The sequence below is a fragment of the Amblyraja radiata genome, chromosome 39, assembly GCF_010909765.2.
Source record: "Amblyraja radiata isolate CabotCenter1 chromosome 39, sAmbRad1.1.pri, whole genome shotgun sequence".
In the NCBI taxonomy this organism is placed as follows: domain Eukaryota; kingdom Metazoa; phylum Chordata; class Chondrichthyes; order Rajiformes; family Rajidae; genus Amblyraja; species Amblyraja radiata.
This window is the reverse complement of record NC_045994.1, coordinates 6,669,269-6,679,001: the sequence shown is the minus strand read 5'-3', so window position 1 is coordinate 6,679,001 and position 9,733 is coordinate 6,669,269. Positions and strand designations below refer to the sequence as shown.

Genomic DNA, 9,733 nt, shown 5'->3' with positions numbered 1-9,733 from the left:
ACTATGAATGGTGGTGCTGGCTCGAAGGGCTGAATGGCCTCCTCCTGCACCTATTTTCTATGTTTCTATTAAGTTGCCCTCAACCGAGCGAAGCTGAGCTAAATGAAGCGACACTAAACTTGTCTCCCTTCTTTTAAGATCCGAGTTTGTCAAAAAGAGACATTATTAAAATCGCTCAACACTTGTAACACTCCTGACCCCGAAACGTCACCCATCCTTTTCCTCCATAGATGCTGCCCGACCCGCCGAGTTACTCCATCACTTTGTGTCTACCTTCCGTTTAAACCAGCATCTGCAGTTCCTTTGTCTGAAGAAGGGTCTCGACCCGAAACATCACCCATTCCGCTGAGTTTCTCCAGCATTTTTGTGTACCTTGAACACCCATTCCTTAGTTCTCTCCAGAGATGCTGCCTGTCCCGCTGAGTTACTCCAGCGTTTTGTGTCTATCTGCAGTTCCTTTCTACACACTTAAAACACATTATCCCCTTGACAACCAACTTATTTTTTTAAATATGAACTTTAAGGAGCTCACTGTTAACTTGGAGAGGCGACCTTAAGAAACAACCAACACATAAATAGTTTTCATTATTTATTAAATTATGGAATCACAGCATAATTCACGAAGCAGCCGTCCTCAGCGACTGTTCACCAGTTTCTCCCTGAGTTACTGTATTTTGAAAAGTTCTTTTGAAAAGTTCTTTTGAAAAGTTCTTCAGCTGATCTTGTTCTGAAGATCTAAAGAAGGGCCTCGACCCGAAACGTCGCCCGTTCCTTCTCTCTGCAGAGATGCTGCCTGTCGCGCAGCGTTCCTCCAGCACTTTGTCTTCGGTGTAAACCAGCACCTGCAGTTCCCTCCCTGCACTTGTTCTGAAGCTGCTGGTTTTTAACAGTCCTCGTTTGCACCCGATGGTCGACATATTCATAGTCCCTTAATTTGGGCATCTTGCAGAGTCTCTGTCGGCATGAATTCACGCATCTATGAAATGCAAGTGGCGAGTTTATTTCTGTTCTTGCCATTTCACTGTGAAATTTTTTTTTTTCACACTCGTGAAAAGTCACAGAATGAGATGCGAGCGTCTGCAGCTGTTTGCAAAGTGTCCCACAGGCCGGTGGGTGGTGGAAAAAAAGTCACTCAGGTGTGGCTCCCTGATAGGAGTTTCACCGATTTCCAGCCCAGGCGAAAGATCTGGGTGAGTTTCTCTCGCCTCCGCACCCGGAGCGCCAGCAGAGCCCGATTGATCTCCTCGCTGCTCTGGTTAGTGCAGATGATGCTCGCCCTCTCCTCTGCCTTCTTGTCTCCGGCTCTCTGGAAGAGCCTCTGCATGGCCGTGTGATTGACCGAGTGGAAGATGTCCGGCAGGGCTGCCTTGCGGAGGTGTGTGTCGAACCTCTGTCCGTAAACCAGAGGGCTGACCAGCTGAGCGTAAGGTCCGCACTCCTCGGCCGCTTCCATGATCAGAAGAATTATGAGCCAGTCAATCTCACAACAAGGTCTACAAGTCTGCAGAGAAGTGGCTCAGAACTACGGAGCGCCCGCTATTTATTGTCCCACCACTGACCCAAGTGGGCGTCTGCCCTGATAACATCAGGCCAGCCCTGGCGCCTTCCATCGCTCCACCTCTTGAGTCTATTTTAAAAACACACACAGAAACTTCATGTGCCAATTTAAAGAACATCTGCCCATTGCACTTCTTGTAACACCCCCCCCCCCCCCCCACCACCGCCCCAGAAATTAAAGGATTAACATTTATTGGAATCTATTTCGCAAACTAAAAGTAAAACCAGATACACTTCCTACCAAACACATTCCTTAGATGCCAAGCAAAGCTGTGGTTCAATATATTCTCAGAATCCTATCAATATCACAGTTTAAGCATAAGAGGTAGGCCATTTAGGACTGAGATGAGGAAAAACATTTCCACCCAGAGAGTTGTGAATCTGTGGAATTATGGACAATAGTCAATAGACAATAGGTGCAGGAGTAGGCCATTCGGCCCTTCGAGCCAGCACCACCATTCAACGTGATCATCCCCAATCAGTATCCCGTTCCTGCCTTCTCCCCATATCATAGAAACATAGAAATTAGGTGCAGGAGTAGGCCATCGGCCCTTCGAGCCTGCACCGCCATTCAATGTGATCATGGCTGATCATCCAACTCAGTATCCCGTGCCTGCCTTCTCTCCATACCCTCTGATCCCCTTAGCCACAAGGGCCACATCTAACTCCCTCTTAAATATAGCCAATGAACTGGCCTCGACTACCCTCTGTGGCAGGGAGTTCCAGAGATTCACCACTCTCTGTGTGAAAAAAGTTCTTCTCATCTCGGTTTTAAAGGATTTCCCCCTTATCCTTAAGCTGTGACCCCTTGTCCTGGACTTCCCCAACATCGGGAGCAATCTTCCTGCATCTAGCCTGCCCAACCCCTTAAGAATTTTGTAAGTTTCTATAAGATCCCCTCTCAATCTCCTAAATTCTAGAGAGTATAAACCAAGTCTATCCAGTCTTTCTTCATAAGACAGTCCTGACATCCCAGGAATCAGTCTGGTGAACCTTCGCTGCACTCCCTCTATGGCAATAATGTCCTTCCTCAGATTTGGAGACCAAAACTGTACGCAATACTCCAGGTGTGGTCTCACCAAGACCCTGTACAACTGCAGTAGAACCTCCCTGCTCCTATACTCAAATCCTTTTGCTATGAAAGCTAACATACCATTCGCTTTCTTCACTGCCTGCTGCACCTGCATGCCCACTTTCAATGACTGGTGTACCATGACACCCAGGTCTCGCTGCATCTCCCCTTTTCCTAGTCGGCCACCATTTAGATAATAGTCTGCTTTCCTGTTTTTGCCACCAAAATGGATAACCTCACATTTATCCACATTATACTGCATCTGCCAAACATTTGCCCACTCACCCAGCCTATCCAAGTCACCTTGCAGTCTCCTAGCATCCTCCTCACAGCTAACACTGCCCCCCAGCTTAGTGTCATCCGCAAATTTGGAGATATTGCCTTCAATTCCCTCATCCAGATCATTAATATATATTGTAAATAGCTGGGGTCCCAGCACTGAGCCTTGCGGTACCCCACTAGTCACTGCCTGCCATTGTGAAAAGGACCCGTTTACTCCTACTCTTTGCTTCCTTTCCTGTTTGCCAGCCAGTTCTCTATCCACATCAATACTGAACCCCCAATGCCGTGTGCTTTAAGTTTGTAAACTAATCTCTTATGTGGGACCTTGTCGAAAGCCTTCTGGAAGTCCAGATACACCACATCCACTGGTTCTCCACTATCCACGCTACTAGTTACATCCTCGAAAAATTCTATAAGATTCGTCAGACATGATTTACCTTTTGTAAATCCATGCTGACTTTGTCCAATGATTTCACCACTTTCCAAATGTGCTGCTATCCCATCTTTAATAACTGACTCTAGCAGTTTCCCCATTACCGATGTTAGACTAACTGGTCTGTAATTCCCCGTTTTCTCTCTCCCTCCCTTCTTAAAAAGTGGGGTTACGTTTGCTACCCGCCAATCCTCAGGAACTACTCCAGAATCTAAAGAATTTTGAAAGATTATTACTAATGCATCCACTATTTCTGGAGCTACTTCCTTAAGTACTCTGGGATGCAGCCTTTCTGGCCCTGGGGATTTATCGGCCTTTAATCCATTTAATTTACCCAACACCCCTGAGTCCATTATTTTTAAGAGCCCTCTCTAGCTCTCTCTTGAAAGCATCCAGAGACCGGCCTCCACCATCCTTTGAGGCAGAGAATTCCACAGACTCACCACTCTTTGTGAGAAAAAGTGTTTCCTCGTCTCTGTTCTAAATGGCTTACCCCTTATGTGGCCCCAGAGAATTCTCTGCCACACAAGGCAGTGGAGGCCAATCCACTGGATGTTTTCAAGAGAGAGTTAAGATTTAGCTCTTAGAGCTAACGGAATCGAGGGATATGGGGAGGAAACAGGAACGGGGTACTGATTTTAGATGATCATTCATGATGATATTGAATGGCGGAGCTGTCTCGAAGGGCTGAATGGCCTACTCCTGAAGGTATTTTCTACGTCTGAGAATTCAAGGAACTATCTCTCAGTCACAGGATAGACCCAAAATAAAGGGGTAACTCAGCGGGTCAGGCAGAAAAGGAATGGGTGACGTTTCGGGTTGAGACCCTTCCTCAGACCGAGGGTCAGGGGAGAGGGAAACGAGAGATATAGAATAAATGAATGAAAGATATTTTAAAAGTGAGAAGGATAAAGAGACAGCTATGGGCTAGGTGAAAATGAGTTAAAGACAATGAACCTCAACAAGACGACTTTGAAGCTGTTACGAATGGGGTGGGGACAAATAAAGTTCCATTGAACTATTGGCTAGTATCAGTCTGAGGAAGTGTCCCGACCTGAAACACTGTCTGTTCATTTCCCATCCACAGATGCTGCCTGACCCTCTGAGCTCCTCCAGCAGTTTGCTTTTTACTGTCATAGAGCCACAGAGTAATACAGTGTGGAAACAGGCCCTTCGGCCCAACTTGCCTACACCTGCCAACATGTCCCAGCTACACTAGTCCCACCTGCCTGCGTTTGGTCCATGTCCCTCCAAACTTGTCCTATCCTGTTTCTTAAACGTTGGGGTCTAACTGCCTCCTCTGGCAGCTTGTTCCATACACCCACCCCCCTTTGTGTGAAAATGTTACCCCTCATATTCCTATTGTATCTTTTCCCCTTCACCTTGAACCTATGTCCTCTGGTCCTTGATTCCCCCACTCTGGGCAAGAGACGCTGTACAACTACCCGATCTATTCCACTCATGATCTTATACACCATTATAAGGAAGGTATACGGTATCATTCTGACCTCTGTTGGCAGCTAGCATTGCCTCTTGGTGTTCAGGTCTCCAGTTCCTGATAGCTCAGGCTGTAACAGAGCCACCGTGGTACATTTGCATTTGTTTCTCGAGTGAGAAGGTTCCCCGCCTCATTTTTGATATTTACAGGATTATTAAAAATTTATTTGCGGCCTGCCTTCTGTGATTTTACTTTTGCTGCTGTGAAGCTCACTTTAGGGCAGTATTACAGCGTAGAATATTAAATGACTGGCTCCTTCTGAAAATCTGATTTCAGCCCCATCTCAGTTCAACATCAAAGGTGCTCAGAAAAATCCCCCGTGGTCATAATGCACACATCAATCTCTCCTAGAAAGTACAAGGCAAATCTGATACTTTTGCCTTTAATATGAAACACAGGTACTTCTTTATTTTAAATTTCATTTTGTGGCTTATCCACACTTGTGCATCATGTTGGATAGCTGGGATTGATTCAGCGGGACAGGCAGCATCTCTGGAGAGAAGCGATGGGTGACCTTTAGGGTCGTGATCGTTCTTCAGACTGAAGAAGGATCTCGACCTGACCCGAGATGCTGCCTGTCCCACTAAGTTACTCCACAAAACGCTGGAAGGAACTGCAGATACTGGTATAAACCAAAGATAGACCAAAATAATCTTGGGTTTAAACCACCATCTGCAGTTCCTTCCTGCAGAGTTATGTTTGTTTGATTGTTTGACCGATTGATATAGCATGGAAACTGTCTCTTCAGTCCACCGAGCCCAAACCAACTATTGATCACACTAGTTGTGTGTTCCCCCACTTACTCATCCACGCCCTATACTCTAGGGGCCAAGAGCCAAGAGTGTTTTATTGTTATAGTCCTGAAACTGAACAATGGGATTCTTGTTCAAAGCAGCACAACAGGATTGTAACAATAGTATTCAGCTGATACTGTACTAAACAGCAAGAAGTTCAATAAAAAAAAAAATATGGTACAAAAACAAAGCCTGAATTCAATAGACAATAGACAATAGATGCAGGAGTAGGCCATTCGGCCCTTTCAAGCCAGCACCGCCAATCAATGTGATCATGGCTGATCATCCCCAATCAGTACCCCGTTCCTGGCTTCTCCCCATAACCCCTGACTCTGCTATCATTAAGAGCCCTATCTAGCTCTCTCTTGAAAGCATCCAGAGAACCTGCCTCCACCGCCCTCTGAGGCAGAGAATTCCACAGACTCTGTGAGAAAAAGTGTTTCCTCGTCTCAGTTCTAAATGGCTTACTCCTCATTCTGAAACTGTGGTCCCTGGTTCTGAACACTGCATTAGGGCAGAGAACAGAACAGGCCATTCGGCCCACACTGTCTGTTCTGAACATGATACCAAGATTAACCACGCTACGCCTATCCATTCATTTCCCTCCATAGCGATTCATATCCCTCCACTCCCTTCATATCCTTGTGTTACCTTACAAGCCCGCACGACTTTGGAGATGTGGGGGGAAACTGGAGCACCCACGCGGTCACGGGAAGAAGGTGCAAACTCGACGCAGACGGCATCCGAGGTCAGGATCGACCAGGGGTCTCTGGCACTGTGCAGCAGCAGCTCCACCAGCTCCCCATTTTCCCCTATGATCCCTGTTATCAAGAGTTCACAATAAGCAAGTAAGCAAGTTTAATGGCCTAGTATTCACATACAAAGAATTTGCCTTGGTGCTCCGCCCACAAGTATCAACATGACATACAGTGACAGTTACGAATTAGACTATAGTCCCATCTAACTATAGTGGGACGTACAATTCGATTCCGTAATGGAAGCCCAGTTGATGGTTCCATCACACAGATCACAGTCCCTAACGTGTAGGAAGTAGATGTGAAAGTGGAATAACATAGAACTAGATTGTACGGGTGATCGCTGGCCGACATGGACTCGGTGGGCCGAAGGGCCTGTTTCCATGCTGCATCACTAAACTAAACTAACTAGGGTGAACGGATGATCAATAGTCGGCATGGACTTGGTGGGCCAAAGGGCCTGTTTCCTGCTGTATCTCTCGACTACAAAAAAACAAAGCAGACTGTGTAATGAAGTTAGACAAAAATGCTGGAGAAACTCAGAGGGTGAGGCAGCATCTATGGAGCGAAGGATTTGCATAGATGCTGCCTCACCCGCTGAGTTTCACCAGCATTTTTGTCTACCTTCGATTTTCCAGCATCTGCAGTTCCTTCTTATACATGTGTAACGAAGTTCGATTTTTCCCCTGAATATTTTCTCTAAGAACCAGATGTATATTTACAATTGCGCTTCAGATCAATGCTACCATTCAGGAAAATAATTATTTTTGGTCATTCCAGATGGTTTCATTAAATTACTTAAATTGTAATTACCCCCACAACTGTTTACCCCATAATTTAAATTACATTTGAATTTAGATTCCTTTAATTATATAAACATCACAAATTTAAAACATGTTCTTAGCAATGTGAAATTATTTCGCTGACATGTTAGAATCCAACTCATTCAGTAATATCAAGGAGAGACAGAGAGATATGCCATAGAGAGAGATACAACGAAACAGGCCCTTCAGCCCATTAAATACATACTGACTCTTAAGCACCCATTGACACTAATCCTACATTAATCCCAGTTTTTATTCTCCCCACATTCTCATCAACTTCCCCGTATTCTAACACTCAGCTTTTTATCTATCACACTAGGGACAATTTGCAGTGGGCAATGACCTACCAACCCAGCCCATAAGAATAAGGACTGAGATGAGGAAAAACTTTTTCACCAAGAGTTGTGAATCTGTGGAATTCTCTACCACAGAAGGCAGTGGATGCCAATTCACTGGACGTTTTCAAGAGAGAGTTAGATTTAGCTCTTAGGGCTAACGGAATCAAGGGAAATGGGGAGAAAGCAGGAATTGTGTACTAATTTTGGATGATCAGCCATGATCATATTGAATGGCGGTGCTGGCTCGAAGGGCCAAATGGCCTACTCCTGCACCTATTTTCCATGTTTCTATGTTTTTTACCTAAAACATCGACTATTCCTTTTGCCTCACAGAAGCTGCTTGACCCATTGAGTTCCCCCAGCTGATTGCATATACAGTCACAGGGAGAACATGCAAACTCTGCGCGATAAGCACCCGAGATCTGAATTGAACCCGTGTTAGTGGTGTGCACCCTTAATTGAATGTGCTTGCCTGGACTGATGTATAGTCGACTCCAGTCCCATTACAGTTTGATTAAGTGTAGGTGCTTTGTGAAACGGCCTCAACGTGGCAATAAATGTTGGTATTGTCAGGAACATTCATATCCCATTTTGCAGCTATGAAAATACAACCAACAGCAGGACCAAAATAAATTCCATTAAAATAAGCAAGGCATTAATCATGAGGGAAATGCGAATTGTCAATGAATTCATTAGATTTTTAAGCAATATATAAAAGTACAGAAAAGTAAAATAATGAGAAGAGCTGGCTCTGTATTAATTTTCCCAACGCCTCATATCTTTTAACACTCTGATACGATATAGTTTTAGCTATTAATTTGCCAATGGTGTGACTTGAACTGACTGCTCTATGATTACATCTGAGTTCTAAACCCACAGAAAATATTTGACTGACTATTTGAGTCATTCTTGTAAACCTCCTCTGCACCTCTCTCCAGCTGGGGCATCGGAAAAATGCACCAGTTATTCCCTCATTTCATTTCTAAACTTCTAATAATAACATTTCTGCATCCTATCAACCTAGACAGTCGATATTTTGGAAAATACAACTCTTAAATAGCGCAATGTTAAATATTTTGAATTGCTATCCTTTTACCAATAGTTGGAAAACTGAGCCGGCCCTCGTTCTTCTTTGGGGCCGAATCGTATCATGAGTTATTTTTGTGAGCCCAAGCCTATGTCTGAAAGAGGCGCCTTAAAAGGAAGGCAGTGGCTGTGTATTGCCCACCTTTAAGATCGCAGAACAATAGCTGACAACAGAATTCAATGAGAGGAAGCAGCTGAGAGACTGCTTTGGCTAGGACTGCTTCATCTGCTGGAGATTTGATGTGGATACAGAAAGGGAGGTGGGTTTGTCTGACAGACAAAATGCAGCTCGTTTCTCATTGTTCCCACTACAGTGCATTGTTTTGGACTATATATTTTTGGGAGAGAAAAGACAGCAAGTTGTCACACGATGTTAAGCTCCGCCAATATTTCATCAGCCATAAACCAACATTATATAATGGTATAATTTAGTTATGCTAAGTCACATCTGTTAAATTAACATTGAAAAAGAACTAGATAAAGACAACCTTATAGAAAGTTACGTACAACTATGCAGCACAGGAACAGGCCCTTCATCCCACTTAGTCCGTGCCCAGCATGAATACAAGGTGAAGGTAGAAACAAAGTGCTGGAGTAACTCAGCAGGTCGGGCAGCATCTCTGGAGAAAAGGGATGCAGGGTGAATTTTCGGGTTGGAACCCTTCCTCGGACTGAAAGTTGGTGGGGGTGGTGGGTTGGGCAGTAGAACTGGCGGTGGGTAAAGGCCAGAACAAATCCGGGCCAGCAACAGTGGACAAGGAAGGATAGATGCTGCCTGGCCTGCTGAGTTTCTCCGACACTTTGTGTCTATCTTTGATATAAACCAGCACCTGCACTTCCTACTTATCTCAAGCTAAACTAATCTCAGGTAGACAAAATTGCTGGAGAAACTCAGCAGGTGCAGTAGCATCTATGGAGCGAAGGAAATAGGCCGAAGGAGGGTTTTGGCCCGAAACGGTGCCTTTTCCCTTCACTCCATAGATGCTGCCGCTCCCGCTGAGTTTCTCCAGATTTTATGTCTACTTTCGATTCTCCAGCATCTGCAGTTCCTTCTTAAACTAATCTCATGTGCCTGCACGTGATCCATATCGCTT

At 44.9% G+C, this 9,733-nt stretch overlaps 1 protein-coding gene across 1 annotated transcript; it reads right to left on the bottom strand.

Moving 5' to 3' along the window:
* Positions 1–576: 576 nt before the first annotated feature.
* Positions 577–1,529, bottom strand: tcim (transcriptional and immune response regulator). The gene has a single exon (XM_033013916.1). It carries the CDS (start codon positions 1,451–1,453, stop codon positions 1,133–1,135), a length of 321 nt encoding a protein of 106 aa, XP_032869807.1. The 5' UTR covers positions 1,454–1,529; the 3' UTR covers positions 577–1,132.
* Between the last annotated feature and the right edge of the window lie 8,204 nt (positions 1,530–9,733).

Coding starts and splice junctions, on each gene's coding strand:
- tcim (XM_033013916.1), bottom strand. CDS start 1,453: ATGGAAGCGGCCGAGGAGTGCGGACCTTACGCTCAGCTGGTCAGCCCT.